Source organism: Typopeltis vanoorti, chromosome 18, assembly GCF_054136105.1.
Source record: "Typopeltis vanoorti isolate ZY-2024b chromosome 18, IOZ_Tvanoo_1.0, whole genome shotgun sequence".
Lineage (NCBI taxonomy): Eukaryota > Metazoa > Arthropoda > Arachnida > Uropygi > Thelyphonidae > Typopeltis > Typopeltis vanoorti.
The window spans coordinates 37031823-37048842 of record NC_143566.1 but is presented as its reverse complement, the minus strand read 5'-3'; the positions used below and the strand labels follow the sequence as shown (position 1 = coordinate 37048842).

The following is a 17020-nucleotide window of genomic DNA, read 5'->3' as shown; positions in this document are numbered from 1 at the left end:
ATGATAACTAAGAATAAATGGAAGGGGTGAGGTTAAAGAATTTTTAGTATGGTGTGTGATTATTTATTCTTTGTTTCAGGAACTTCATCATAGAAAGTAATGAAACAATATGAAGATTGATGATGAAAAAGTTTCTGGATTGACTATTAAATCAATTTGAATTTATTTCTAAATGAATGTTTGCATTAATGAGTAATAAATGTCATTGTGTGCTGACATTATTATTGGTAGTAGAGGTTCGGCGTAGTGGCTGGGATAGTTGTAGGTGTCCTCCCGCGATGAGTCTTCGGACTCCTTGGAGGTGTCAGGAATAATAATAATAATTAATCAAATGACATCCTATCTCTCTAAAACTTGTTTCTTCCACAACAGAACTCCCATAATATATATGAGGGTGGTCTGAAAAGTTCTCGGCCTCGACCATAGATGGCAACACTATCAGCAAGATTTTTTCCCAAGTTGGTACATCTGTCATAAGCATCCATGTGAAATTGCAAGTCATGTTATCAAGTAGTTTGTTTTATATAGCTGTCTGAAACAAAAGTGTTGTCTGTATGTTGGAAGTTTTTTCCCACTTGGTTAGACTATAATAAATTTAGTTTAATCCTTTATCCAAGTGTAAGCAAACAAAGTTTGCGCCTGAAGTATCTTCAGGATTGAGGCAACTCGTGGTAAAGGTGTACCAAGCTCTCATCACTCCTTGTCTTAGTATCTCCCATAATGCAAAGAACATCTCCTTGCAGACATGTATAATGCTATGTATTAAAGGAAGGGCCACTACCCAGACCAGTTTCAACCTTTATTGAATGTTCAAGTACAGGTCAAACTCTAAAAACTCAGCACTGTTAAATTTAAAGTAAATTTAATAAACCACTGAGAACAACTCTCAGAACTGGGTTGGCTCTACACCATGGCAAACTCATCCCACCACTGAGCAGAGCCGCTCATTTGCTCACATATCATCTGAGGGGTAACAGCAACAGCCGTGTCTCAGTTAACTTCATGGGCTACAGCATTGCCATTCATTACCCCCCCCCCCCACACACACACCCAGGACCTGGGTGACAGCAACAGCTGAGCCTCAGTTAAAACTTCATGGGCTACAGCATTGCCATTCATCACCCAAGCTTCCAACCAGTTTTGACCTTTATTGAGGTCTCGTCAGTGGGAGCCAGACCCAGAGGAGGTGATACTAAGGTGGAAGTAATGAAGAAGTAATACTTAATTATACGAGTTGCCAAAAGGTGTCTCATCTTATTATTAAATTACTCTGGATTCAGAGAAAGATGCTGGAAGTTTTATCCCACTTGGTTAGACTATAATAAATTTAGTTTAATCCTTTATCCAAGTGTAAGCAAACAAAGTTTGCACCTGAAGTACCTTCAGGATTGAAGCAACTCATGGTTAAGGTGGACCAAGCTCTCATCACTCCTTGTCTTAGTATCTCCCATATCTCCCATAATGCAAAGCACATCTCCTTGCAGACATGTATAATGCTATGCATTAAGGGAAGGGCCACTACCCAAACCGGTGAGATCAGACCAGGCCAGATCTGGCTATCACTGATGAGACCTCAATAAAGGTCGAAACCAGTCTGGGTAATGGCCCTTCCCTTAATGCATAATATTATATGTGTCTGCGAGGAGATGTGCTTTGCATTTTGGGAGATACTAAGATAAGGAGTGATGAGAGCTTGGTCCACCTTTACCACGAGTTGCCTCAATCCTGAAGATACTTCAGCCACAAACTTTGTTTGCTTACATTTGGATAAAGCATTAAACTAAATTTATTGTTGTCTGTATCCCTTGAAATGGATAAAATTGAGTATCGTGCGGTTATAAAATTCTTTGTAAAAGAACGTTTAACGCCAAAAGAAATTCATTCGAATTTCATAAAAGTTTATGGGCACTCTTCTCCTTCATTTTCAATAATTAAGAAATGGACTGCCGAGTTGAAACATGTCTGCACCAGCCTTGAAGATAATCCACATGAAGGATGTTCAAAAAGTGTAATAACAGCAGAAATCACTGATCAAGTGCACGATATCATATTGGATGACCTGCGAGTCAAAGTGCGTGAAATTGCCGAGACTATAGGCATTTCAAAAGAACGTGTAGGATATATTTTGCATGAAAAATTGCAAATGAGAAAGCTTTGCGCAAGATGGGTGCCGCACATGCTCACATCAGATCAAAAATGCACTCGCATGAAAATCTCTGAACAGTACTTGGAGCGTTTTAACAAGAATAAAACTGATTTTGTGCTTCGATTTATTACTATGGATGAGACTTGGATTCACCATTACACACCAGAATCCAAACAGCAGTCAAAATAGTGGACAGAAGCTGGTTCAGCACCAAAGAAGACAAAGTCAGTTCCATCAGCAGGAAAGGTCATGGTATATCGATATTTTGGGATGCTAAAGGCATTTTGTTTATTAAATATCTAGAAAAGGGTAAAACAATAACCAGGGAATATTATTATATTACGATCTTTTAATCAGACTAATGAAAAATTAATGAGAAAAGACCTGGTTTGAGGAAGAAAAAAATCATCTTTCATCAGGACAATGCACCTGCCCACAAAAGTGTTTGGGCAATGGGAAAATTAAGGGATCTGCACTATGAATTGTTGGAACATCCATCCTATTCCCCAGATTTGGCTCCCTCTGACTTCTATCTCTTCCCAAAACTAAGACTCTTCCTTGCTAGTCAGTGTTTTTCTTCGAATCAAGAGGTGATTGCAGCTGTAGAGGGGTATTTTAGAGATCTTACTGAGACCCACTACAGGGATGGGATAATGACGCTGGAGCATCGCTGGAATAAATGTATTAGTCTCAAGGAAGATTATGTTGAAAAACAAAAATAAGTTTGAAATTCTAAATTTGTTTTTTTATTGTTAGGCTGAGAACTTTTCAGAACACCCTCGTATGTCCTGCTTATTTACTCTGGTTGAATAATTCCTGTTTCAAACTATATTAAAAACATATTACTTCCTAATGCAAAGAACCTCAATATACATAACTTCCTGGTTTCCTGATGGGGAACTTGAGGAAAGGGTCCAGAGACAAGCAACTATGACAACATCAAGACTCTGAAATGGTAGTCATGGGAAGAAGCAAAAGTGAGAGGAATACTTAATTGGTAAGGGAGATATTACTAATTAAGCATCCCTCTCACTTTAATTTTTTCATGATGTGTGTGTGTGTATGAAGGATGAGAAAGAAAGGCTATTCATGGAATTTGTGTAAACATGTAGTGAAGATGGGTGCAAGGGGTAGACATTTTTAAATGAGGAGTTGCAAGCAAGTGGAATGTATTTCACACGTGTTATAAATGCCAGGTGGGAGCATGTAATAAAGTAATGGTAGTAGTATAAGGAAGATACAGAGATGCTGATCAGTATATGGATGCATTCTGATAATCTCCTGACTGAAACATTTCCATGTTTGATGTATCTTGCCTTTTAGAAACTGCTAACAGTACTGCTTGGCATTAGGCAGCAGTGAAAACAATTGTCTTGATTGTCCACAATCCCACCTACTCTAATATACTTGCACAACTCTCTTCCTAATTATCCCTATTTTTCACCACCTCTAAGGTCAAGTACATTAGATTAATTCTCTGTAGTAACGTTTCTTTCAAATATTACAAAAACCTTCAGTCCATTGCTAATCTCTTTATCATGTCTCCTAGTCTATTATCAGTTATTATGCAACTTGAAACTGATCTCTGTCTCTTCCAAAAAAGAGCACAACTTTTACATTCTTTTTTCATAAAAAAGAGTGGTAGCTTTACATTTGTACTTGAAATTATATACTCTATAGAAAATAACAATATAAGAGATTACAAAGTAAATTTAATAAACCAGATACAGTATTTATCAATACACCATTTATATCAGCAGGAGTTCATAGAACAATGTACAGTATATGAAAAGAAGACTACAACTATATAACATGCAAGACACCAGTGGAACTAGTAACATTTGTCACATTAAAGCTGCCCAGATTCTACTAACTTGTGTTGCATCATCGCAACACAAGAAATTTATAAACATAAGGAATGAATTCATTTTACAGGTTCTGTAGAAGTATCTCAAATTTAAGTTTTGACTTATGGATATTATATTTGACAAAAGATTACTTTCATTTTAGAGAAATTATGGACTCTACAACCGTGTTATAAATAACTATTTTAATTCCCCGATGTTTCGACCTTCATATTAAGGTCAATCTGGAGTATACACATATATACAGAGACAAGCTGAATTACATTTCACACAGTATGCTAAAGAGACAATGATTTGATCAACGGTTATTCTAGTGGCATGACCTCTAGTGAAAATGGAATAAAATAAAAAATTAATTAATTAAAAAAACTACATCAAAGCTATATTCTATTTAAGATAACATCAGAGAAACATTCTTTCATATAGATAGTTTTCTTACAGTAACAATGATGTCCTAATTTAACATGACAATTGTTATATTAGATTTAAGAATCTGAATTACCTGTGGTCCTATTTATAGTTAACTCTTAGGGATAAAAGTTAAGTGGGTAGAATATGTGCCTTCCATATTTATGGCGTCGACAGCCAATGAAATCCTGGTACTTATTCAAAAATGAAGACAAGAAATAAGCTGAATATTGGAACATGGAATGCAAGAACACTGCTAGAACCAGGTAAAATATAAATGTGAAAAAAAGAAATGGAAAGACTTGAAATAGACATTCTGGGCATTAGTGAGACGAGATGAGAGGGACAGGGTGATTTCTGGAGTGGAGGCTTTCGGATAATATATTCAGGACAAAAGAAGGGTGAGTCAGGTGTTGCAATAATGCTTCATAAAAAAGTTGGAAAGTTAATCACTACAATAATTAACCATAGTGACAGAATCATGGTGATAACATTCAAAATGAACCAGCAAACCTCAATATTATAATGGTCTACATGCCGACATCACAACATAGCGATGAAGAAATAGAAGAAATTTATAAACAAATAGAAGAAATTTATAAACAAATAGAAGAAATCTGAAGCAGCTTTAAAGACAGAGATAATACAATAATAATGAGAGATTGGAATGCTATAGTGGGAGAAGAGAGCAATGATAATATTTCAGGAAGATTTGGTCTTGGACGTAGGAATGAAAGAGGAAAGCAATTAATAGAATTTTGTACACAAAAACAGTTAGTTATAGCAAATACACTATTTCAAGTTCCAAAAAGAAGAAGATACACCTGGAAAGCACCTGGGGATTCAAATAGATTATATATTGGTCAAGAAAAGATACAGAAACCAAATAAAAAATTGCAAAAGCTATCCAGGTGCCGACATTAGTAGTGACCATAACCTTCATGAAAACAGAATTGAAACACAGGAAACAAATCCAAAGATACAAACCAATAAGATGGAACCTTGAAAAATTGAAGAGTAAAGAAGTAAAGAGAGGATACCAAGAGGCAACTGATCATAACATTCCAGAAAACATAAATAGTCAGAATAATATTGAAAACCAATGGAATATGATTAAAGAATTAATTACAAATTCATCAAATCAATTATTGAAAAATGCAGAAAAAGAAAAAAGAAAACACTGGATAACCGATGAAATACTTGGCCTTATGGATGAAAGAAGAAAATATAAAAATGCTGTTAAAGAAGAAGATGTGGCCAAATACAAATATCTTAAAAATCAAATTGCAAGAAAATGTACACAAGATAAAAGAATACCTGGAAGAACAGTGTAATGACATAGATGAATTATTTAAAAAAGAAAACATAGAGAAAGCCTATAAAGAAATTAACAAACTGACTTCAAAATTTAATAAGAACAGCAAAAACAATGCCATCAAAGATGAAAATGGAAAATTACTAATAGAATCTGAGGATATATTAATGGAATGGAAGAATTATCTTGAATATCTCTATAATGGCGATGAACTTGATGTTGATATCAGCATAGAAAATCAAAATGAAGATAATCTAGGATCCCCAATAATGTGAGAAGAATTTGATAAAGCATTGTCCGAAATGAGTAAGGGAAAAAGTCTAGGTGTAGACAATATTCCAATAGAACTGCTACAAAAATCTAGGTAATGAGACAAAAACCTTACTCTATCAATTAATAGCCCAACTCTATGATAGAGGAGAAATACCAAAACGAGTTTATGAAATCAACCATAATACCAATACCAAAAAAGAATAATGCAAACAAATGCAGCCAGTTTAGAACAATAGCTTTAATCCCACGTTAGCAAAATTCTGCTAAATATTATTCAAAATAGAATTTATTCAAAAATAGATTGTCTATTGGATGAAGACCAATTTGGATTCAGAAAGAATAAAGGAACAAGAGAGGCAATACTCTGTTTAAGAACAATAATAGAGAGAAGATTAGACCTAGGTCAAAATATTTACATTTGCTTCCTTGATTTAGAGAAAGCGTTTGATAAAGTAAACCAGCAAATACTCCTAAATTGTCTAACTAATATCAGCATAGATTTGAGGGATAGGAAAATAATTTATTAAATTTACAAAAATCAAAATGGACAGATTAAAATCAATGATAAGGAGAAAATAATAAATATAAGGAGTGGAGTAAGACAAGGATGTATACTTTCACCACTTTTATTTAATTTATATATTGAAAAGGCCATTCAGGAAAGTAAAGATAAAATAAATAGTGGCATGAAGATAAATGGTGAGCAAGTCATGTGTATAAGATTTGCTGATGACACAGCCCTTGTAGCAGAAAACAGAAGAACATTAAAAACAATGCTAGAATTACTGAATAATAACCTTGAAAAATATAAAATGAAAATCAACACAGATAAGACTAAAATCAATGTTACAGGCAAAATCCCTATCAATACAGAGCATATAGACATCAGCAGGGAACAAACAAAACAAGTGAAAAGCTTTAAATATTTAAGAAGCCTAATAACAGAAGATGGCAGAACAAGAGAAGACATAAGATCAAGAACAAACAATACAAAAGCCCAATTCTCTAAGATGAAAAGCATTTTAACAGGAAACCTCAACCTACAATTGGAAAAAAAAAAATAAGTAAAGACATTGATATGGAGCATTGCACTGTATGGATGTGAAGCCTGGATTCTAGGCAGAGAAGATGTAAGAAGATTGGAGGCTTTTGAAATGTGGTGCTGGCACCGCATGAACAAAATAAAATGGACAGAAAAAAAAATCAAACCAACAAGTCCTGAGAGAGATAAACAAAACAAGAACTCTAATTAAATCGATCAAAATTAGAAGGGATAGGTGGTTTGCACATATACTTCGTCATGATGGACTTGTGAAAAGAATAACCGAAGACAAAATAGAGGGAAAAGAAGAAGAGGCAGACCAAGGAAAAGCTTTCTTGACCAAGTCAAAGACAGCACGGGTGTGAGGCATTACCAGGAGGTTAAGAAAAAAGCCAATGACAGAGCGGAATGGAGGAAATTGCTGCTGAGCTACCAGTCCCAAGACTGATTCAACTGATGATGATGATATTCATGGCATTTTTAGACCAACATTATTGTTAAGATTTGGGTGATTGATAAGAATTGCACAGGCTTCCTTAAATTTACATTCATACCATGTTTTGGTGTGGTGTAAACAACAGGTGCTTTTCCAGTCAATTCTATGTCAAGTGTTCAGGGCATGATCAGAAAGGCCAGTTTCACCATAGTTATTATATTTAATGTGTCATTTATGTTTTGTCTGATAGGAATTGTGCATCCTGTTTCCCCTATATAGGATAGATTACAGGTGCAATAAATACAATACTCCAGGGTGGGACAGCAGAGGATGAGTTGAGTGTTCATTTAAAAATAAAGATAAACTAGACTATAATAAAACTCTAACCATTCCATACATTAAAGGGACATCAGATAAAATAAACAGAACACTACAGAAATACAACCTTAAAGCAATCTTTAAACCTCCTGCAAAATTAAAGAGCTAACTCAACTCATCCAAAGATCTTGTAGGCAAATTCAGAGAAGTTGATAAGAACTCATATACAGAAATGGGTAGGCAAGTTATACTCATTTTATAACAATGCTATTGCCGAGTTGGATAAAGGCGATGGATACACTGTTATAATTCTGGATTTTGCTAAGGCATTTGATAGGATACCACATGAAAGGTTGTTGCATAAACTGGAGAATATGGAATTAGAATATAAACTCTTGACTTGGATGAGTGGAAGGTTGACAGACAGATATCAAAAAGTGATATATGGTGGGTGCAAATCTGCAAGATTACAGCCCAGGATTCAGTTACTGGGCTATTGTTGATCAATTTATACATTAATGAAATCAGGAAGTGTCTAACAGGAGATGTGTAATTGTTTGCTGATGATGCAAAGATAGGTGGGGCAATCTGGGATGCTACTGATATTCAGCACTTACAAAATTATTTGAATAGGATGGAAATTTGAGCAAACAAATATGGGTGTCAGTTTAACATTAATAAGTGCAAAGTTATGCATTTTGCTGTGATGAGATTTCCAGCAGCATATTATATTAGTGGGGTTATGTTACAAGAAACTGATGAGTTCAGGGATCTTGGCGTAATAGTGGATAGGAATTTGAAGTTCAAAGGTCATATAGCAAAAGTTGCAAATACAACTCAGAGGATATTTGCAATGTTGAAGAACACCTTGACATGTAAGGATAAGAAAGTCATTTTGCCTCTTTATAAGGCCTTGATAAGACAACAACTGAACTATTGTGTGCAGATTTCGTCTACCAGGTTCAAAGGGGAATAAAGAAGCTGTGGAAAGGATGCAAAGAAGAGTTACAAAGATTATATCTGGATTATGGGATTTAGATTATGAGGACAGATTGCGAGTAAGTGGATTAAAGACTCTGTTTAACAGGAGAAACAGGAGTGATATGATATAGGTCTATAAACTTCTGAATGGGTGTTATAGGATATCGTCTGATGAAATTTTTCATTATATGGCAGATGAGGAGAGAACACGGGAACATCCATGGAAGTTAAGTTTGTTCACAGTCAAGAAAAGGGTAAGAGCTAGGTTTTTCTCTCACAGAGCAGTGAGTGAGTTAGTGGAATAGTTTGCCTTTAGAGGTAGTGAGTGCATTTATGTATGAGCAGCACATCTAGTGTGAATGAATTTAAAGGAAGGTATGACAGATGGTTTGGGTGATTTATAGCCTCTCTTGAAGAGTCCTCGACACTCTGGAGGTTTCAGATAATAATAATAAAATGGCAATACGACAAGAAATTATATTCTTGTTTTAATTCTTTACCCAAGTGTAAGGTTTTTCACAATTTGTCTACTTGTGTATAGATGCTGTTGCTTCACATCAATTGCCTCAGCATCCCATAATGCAAAAATTTGGAAAGAGACACTACCCAGACTGGTTTTGACCTTTGTTGTGGTCTCATCAGTGAGAACCAAATCTAAGAAGATACTAAGGTTTTAAATCAATGCAGAAGTCATTTACTATATACAAGTAGTAAAATTAAAATGGTGTACCATATTATTAAATACTCAACAAAGCTTAAAATAAATCTAGGTGGCAGCCCTTACCTTAATGCTTTTGCATTGTGAGATACTCAGGAAAATTTTTTATGAGAGAGGACTTGAAAGTATTGTCAAAGGTAGCGAAAGAAAAGAGTGACAGAGTTAGGATGGTGAGTCTGTTGCCGTGGTACGACAGAGAGGAGTTTAGAAGGATGGCTATAATCGCAAATGACTTTATGCGCAGGTTATGCAGATGGTGTGGTGTGGAATTCGTAGACATGTGGAATGAGTTTGATGGGCGAAAGGATTTATACAAGATGGATGGCTTGCATTTGAATGGATTTGGTGTGCGGAGACTGGAAAAAGTGTTGCTGAACGAAGTGAAAATGGATGTGCAGAACCAGGGAAACCAGAACTACCAAGGAGGGAGGGAAGTGGATATGCAGACATCAGTGAGACAGTTGAGTGTAAGAATGTATATAATGTGCCCGAGCCAGTACTAAGGACAAGAAATTGGAATGGGATAGTTAGAATAACGCATCAAGATGGGGTGGGACAAAGGGACCTCTGCATTTCATGTATCCTAATGCCAGGAGTATTAGGAACAAGAAGGAAGAATTTTTGGCCTTGATTGGCTCTTCCTGGCCACGGGTTATTGGCATTAGTGAAACATGGCTGACGGAAGATGGTACAGTTAGTGGGATAGAATGTGTAGGTTATAGTGTGTTTAGGAGGGACAGAGAGAATAAAATGGGGGGGAGGAGTGTTATTGATGATAGCTGATGAACTGCAGTCAAGGAGAATTGAAGTTGTATTGCAGGATAGTGAAAAGCGCTCATTTGAGGCTATTTGGTGTGAGATTGAGACTGGCAGAAAAAAATATACAGTTAGGTGCTGCTATAGACCAGGTGATGGAATAGATGGTGGAGACAGTATGCATAAGCAAATAGAAGCAATGAGTGGAAGGAGGGTAATTATTATGAGGGATTTCAACTATGGTAACATTGATTGGAAGGAGGAGAGGACACATGTGAGGAAGAAACTGGATTTTATTCAATTATTAAGGGATAACTATCTGAGACAGCATGTCTCAGATAGTTATCCCTTAATTATCCCTTAATAGATAAAATTATCCCTTAATAGATAAAAGTTATCCCTTAATAGATAAAATTAACCTTCTTCATCATCGCATCAACTTTACGTTAGAAAAAGAATCTCCACAGGGTATCTCTTTTTTGGATTTACACATCAAAAGAAAAGAAGACGGTTCCATCGCCACTTCCGTCTTTCGCAAGCCTACATTCTCAGGTCGCTACATTCACAATTCTTCTGCTCATCATCCATCTCAGAAATCTGGCATTATTAAATCACTAGTTTCCAGAGCACACAAATACTGCTCCTCTGAAGAATCTTTAAACCAGGAATTAGAAGTTATCAAAAATACAGCCATCCTAAATGGATATAATCCCAAAACAACTCAAAAAATCATCAGTCACTTCTGCATACATCAAACCAGACAGGAAGAAGTGCATAGGATTCCCATACCTTACGTTAAAGGCATCTCAGAACGTCTTTCTAAAATTATGAAGAAATACAATTTTGCCACTACTTACAAACCTATCAACCAAATTTACAACTTATTACCTTCTCCTAAGGACAAATTCTCACCCTTGATGTTACCTGGTGTTTATGAGATTCCATGCTCATGCAAATTATCTTACTTTGGACAGACAGGTAGCTCTGTTCAGAAATGCATCTCGGAACATCAAGACCACATTCGTCTTCTTAAACCACAGAAATCTGGTCTCCCTCAACATGGAATTGAAAATCCAAACCATAGGATCCATTGGGAAAAGGCTAAACTTTTACATAGATCTTTATTTAAACATGAACGTTTATACAAAGAAAGTTCTGAAGCCCTACTACACAGACCAAACCTAAACTGCAATGACGTTCTTACTATTCCTAAAGTATGGGAAATTATCATACAAAACTGTGTTAAATAATTAACGTTTTTTTTTTTTTTTGTACTACTTTAGCACGTTATGCACGTTTTCATGAGATTCTATTGTAATCATGCGCCCTAACTGTATGTTATTCCTAATTTTTGTTTAAATACTGTACTGATGATGTCCTAAGATACTTAGGATGAAATATTTACAATTAAATAATTTTCACTGTGGTTTATACGTGTGTTTCTTCTAATTATGCTCGTAATAATAATAATAATAATAAATAATGTGAAGTCAACAGCCGCTGTACAAGTGAACTAGTTGTGAAGATACTTCATGGGCAAACTTTGTTTGGTTATGCTTCGGTAAAGGATTAAAAGAACATAATTTATTGTCGAGTATAATGGTACTTTGTAGCCCAGCAGTAAAACTTTTTTTTTACAGCATGAGGTGTGCGTGTGTTGGAGAGGAAGGGGTTGCATATATTATTGATTATGTTTTACATTTTCTGTAAGGAAGCATCTAACATTTCTTCCTCAACTAATATAATTTTCTCAAACTAAATGAAAGCTTATATCTCTGAATAAGAAAAACAATAAAAAGTTTGCTGTCTGTTATCTGTAATATTATGGATCTGTTTCAATTTATTTTGACTATTCTGAATAGTATGAGTGTTTAGTATGATATCAATCTTGTCAACATGTCAGGCAAACAATGTAATCTTAAAATAATCTTTAAGTAATTCCCCATCCCCCCCACACTCACATTAGCCACAGTACAGATCATTTGTCTTTAAAAATAAAATACAATACAATACAATATTTCAGTTTTTAGCTGGCTAATAAAAAAAATACTTTTTAAATGTTGTATAAAAATAAATATTTGTTTATCCGTACAATAATTAACAATATCTGGCATGTGCTAAAACAATTTTTTTATGCTAACAATATATTGACTAATTCAAATTAATAGCTGTAGATATGAATAATCTGTAGTACAAGCTAAATATTATGTCAACTATTGTATAATTTGGACTCTTAGATCTAAAATAATTGAATTTTGAATGGGCTCCACTATTTGACTTGGAGAAGATTTAAGCTTGGAGCTCAAAATTTTGAACATGGCAAAAGTTTTGATCTGACTCACAAAGACACCTGTACCATCCTCTAAATAGTATTTTTTTTTTATAATGGCATGTCTAGATGTTTTCAAGGGAATCAATGAAGCCTTCTTTTAACTGAATCTCATACGTAATAATTACAAGAAGACTACCTGCTGTCGTTGGAACTGATAACTTAACTTTTACTGGATGTTATCCCTTAACTTTTGGCTTACAAGCAAATTACATTTTTAAGCCTTCATCATCAAATTCCTGATGTGTACCACTGCAGGGAGGGGGGGGGGGGGAGTGCAGGATACTATGATGTAGTGTACTAATTTAGAGGAAAACTGTCAATGAAAAGTTCACATTATTACTACATTACTCCAATTGACAATTTTCCTCCAAATCAGTCTGTTATCATTCAGGAATCGAATATTGCCAGATTTGTATTTCTCCAGACCTTTTTCTACCATTAAACTCCTGTTTTACTAACCTTTCCTCTCCCCTTAAGAGAATATACCATCTGAGAGTAGGCTCTGCCTATACGTTTCATACATTTCTGGATGTTAGCAATGTCAAGTTCCTTGCTAACATCTTCCTTTTTAATATGAATCCTTTATATATATATTTTAATACTCTTCTGGAAATGAATAGTCTAAAAAAAAGGAATGAAAATTTATGAAGTAACCTAGGCAAACCATATTGGATATGTACAAGCCTTTTATTTACACAGGATAATTTTTAGTGTTACAAGCATTTGGCAAAACGAATGAATGGGATGTTCAATCTAATGCAAGATAATCTTCCATATAAAGAAAGTAAAGTAGGGGAGTGAGAGGCAGGTTTTTTTCGTGCAGAGTTGTGAATGATTGGAATGCCTTGCCTGAGAGTGTGGTGTCTGCAAGGAGTTTGAATGTGTTTAAGACCCTGTATGATGAGATGTGTGTGAGATAAAAGGACCTCCTAGATGAGTCTTTGACTCCATGAGGTCTTGTTTTAATAATAATAATAATAATAATAATATTGTTTGTCTATCTGGCAAGCATAGAAAACTGAAAAAATGCACAGTTTTAATAGAAAAAGCACGGTTTTAATATGTTGTCTGGAATTTGAGAAAAGAAGTGAGAAAAACCTAATTCAGAGTTAAGACCATCTACACAAATACAGGCAAATAACTTCCTGCTTTTTTAATTAAATAACAGTAAATGCACTTGTATTTAAATAAGTTTATCATATGAATTAAATGGGAAGTAATTTTTAGACTATACTGCATCATGGAAGAGAAGGGAATGTTAAAAAGAGGGTTATTCATTTGGGCTATTTGTATGACACTGCACTATGGCTTTAATTGCACGAGTTCTTCTGGCCAGTGTGTTTTGTGGGGTTAAAAAACTGCATTCCTGGGAGGGAAAAAAGCCCTGTAAAAAAGGTTAACTTATCATCAGTTGCAAAATGGGATTCAAAGACAGGTATTTCCAAATAAAGGGCATCATTCATACCAACTGGGCTATGGAGGCTCCCTGAAAGGAGAGAGACACTCATAATGGCTTTGTCCCTTCCTCCCTTTAGAAGAAGATTCACATCCTTTTTGATACACTGGTCTGATCATATATAATGACAAGCTTTTTCTTCTCTTAAAATAATTCAGCTGGAAGAAATAAAGGCACTTTTTTACTTTCCTTTTTTTCCCCTCCCTGTGTGTGACATTAGAATCATTTCCACACAATTAGTTACTCATGTCTTTTCTTCATGAAAATTATTTACCTCCTGACATTATTATTATAGTAAACATAACTATTATCAATAATAAAAATAGTACATTATAATAATAATAGTAATTACAAAAGATCCCATGGAGTTCACACATTCATTGGGGAGGAAGGAATTTCAATGTCAACGAGTTTTGGATTTCTAATTAATAAATAATAATAATATATATATATATATATATATATATATTTGAATGGACAAGTACTTTGACGAATGCACCCAGATTATCTATCGGAACAAAAACGGGAACTTATTCATATCACTTATTAGGGGAAAAAAGGCCTTTTTTTTATTAAGTTTTGTAAATTAATTTAAAGCTATTATTATTACTACCACAAAAACAATATTTTAAGCGATAAGAATATTTGTAAAAAAATTTGGAACAAACTGAAATTTCAATGTTAACTTCCTGTTTCAAGTTGAAACTAATCTTGTTCTTGTGTTAACTTCGCGAAAATCAGCATTGTTATTAGTTACAAATTAGTGTAAAGGTCACCTATCAACAAAAATATAATATGTTATTTTATACAGGAATAAAGGTATATTTCTTAAGCATTAATGCAAACCCTTAATTGCTAATGTAGCCTGGGTATTCAGACCCACCCTTCCAACGTAAAAGTATATTTTTACACAAACAGTTTAAAAAATATGTGTGATTAACGGGACAAAGATTCTAATTATTCACTCTTAAGATAATTTGCAACAAAAGATTTTTTTAAAATTTATTTAGTGATTTCTCTATTATTTTTTTGAGCTTTAAAACTTTCCTATAACATAACCGAACATTCCAACGACCGTCTTCGAACTTCCAATTTAAGGGCAGTAGGCTATTCCACTATAGTAATAACACCCCGCCTCTCGAAGGTTAAATATCCTCTTCCCTCCCTCCTACATAACTGCATTTATAAATTTATTCTTTCCGAAATTTTGCTAAAAGGCATCCTTCTTTCATTAATTGCACTGTATTGAGAATATTTTATGTATGGGGATTATTATAAGCCAAACATATGCTAATAATTTTTAGCAAATTAAAGAAATTATTCGGAACAACCAGGAGTATGTAATGTTTGTCTTTTAAGACATTCACACAACAATTGAAAATTAACATATAAGTACCTAAAGAATATTTTTATTTCTTTAATAAAGGGTAGAGTGATAATATTACACTTAAATAAAGTTCAGTAAAAAATTAAATAAAAGCAATACCTGTAAGGGCATCAAATAGCAGTTGCGCCATTTTGATATCGAAATTGCCCGGATGAAGAACACCATATTTTTTAAAATACCTGGTAGATGGAGCCACTTTTCCGAAATGTGAACGTTTACTTCTTAGCTGATAGAGGAAGTTGCTTTGTCATCGTTGCTCTTCCATTTTTAAATGTCTGGAAGGGAATAGTTATCTGAATTCTTATTTTGTGAGTAGCGATTTTTAGCGGATGGGTCTTGTTTTCCTCTATCCGTAAATATCTTTCTAGTTTAAATGATTGTGACCAAAGTATGTGTAAAAATCCGAGCTTATGTTTATTTTTAAGTTTGATTATTGATTACGAAGTTGCGATTATCGATTACGCTAAAGCATTCACAAAGCTAGAATTCCTTCTCAGTTTTTTTTATTGTGGGGAGTTGGAAAGGAAATTGCCGCGAAGTTATTAGTTCCAGTAATGTTCTTGAAATTGTTAACTAGTGCATTGGCTGCGCTTACAGCAGACTTTGGCTTTATATATATATATATATATATATATCTATATCAGAGGCGAATGCTGGTTTTGAAATTCACGCTTGCTCTTGTTTTCATTCAAGGGAGTGAGAGGTATGATTGAAGTATAATTAGCGGAATAATGAATTACTTGACCATTTCAAACTATGTATTTAGAAATTTATGTACAATTAATCATACAAATAGAACATTTATTTTGCAAATGATATTCTATCTTTTTCAATTTAGCTACTTGAATACAAATTCTACCCTACGGTTCTTTATGAACTGGTCAATAACGTCATAAAAAGTTGGTTGTAACTTAATTTTCCCAAGCAACACGCACACTTGTGCTGGCTGAAGGTCACTGGCTAGAGCTACGTTGACTGCGTATGGTCTGTGTTTAAGCAACAGAGTGAGACGACGTGAAATAGCTATGTGCGCGCATGAAATCTGCTGCGAGGATCTGGAAGCTCCTACAACCGAGCAGGCCAAGGTAGCTTTGACTAGACTAGCAAACATCGGCCTTCGATACACAACGCAAAGCTCAGTTATTGCCGCGCAAGCTTAAGACGTCTTCTGTCTACAAAAATAAAAGCCTAAATGAAATGCTTATAAATGCATACATTTATTAACAAATAAATATTACTTCTTTCTCAATTAATGAGCTTGCGCAGCAAGCATGGAGAATTCGCCACTGATATATATATATATATATATATATATATATATATATAAGATAAGCCGAAATTTGAAACGTTTTTATGTCACTTTTTTTTGTCTTACCAGCGGGGAACTCGGGGTTGAGTGCCAGAGGGGAAGGAGTCCCCCTTGTGTGTGTGTATATATTTGCAACTATTTCGTGTCAGGACAATAGGTCTGAAATTACATTACTGGTATTGAAGTCAAATCATTATTATTACTATTATTCGCCCTAATTAAAAGAAACACATATTAACCACAGTGAAAATTATTTAATTGTAAATATTAAAAAATTA

At 34.4% G+C, this 17020-nt stretch overlaps 1 protein-coding gene across 1 annotated transcript in view; it reads right to left on the bottom strand.

Moving 5' to 3' along the window:
• The window catches only part of LOC150096594 (uncharacterized), a 35399-nt gene extending 19788 nt beyond the window's left edge, over window positions 1–15611 (bottom strand). Inside the window, exon 1 of the mRNA XM_090408657.1 lies at window positions 15533–15611. Within this exon, the coding sequence (XP_090264783.1) occupies window positions 15533–15563 (31 nt within the window). The 5' untranslated portion in view covers window positions 15564–15611. The remainder of the gene's footprint in view (window positions 1–15532) is intronic.
• Between the last annotated feature and the right edge of the window lie 1409 nt (window positions 15612–17020).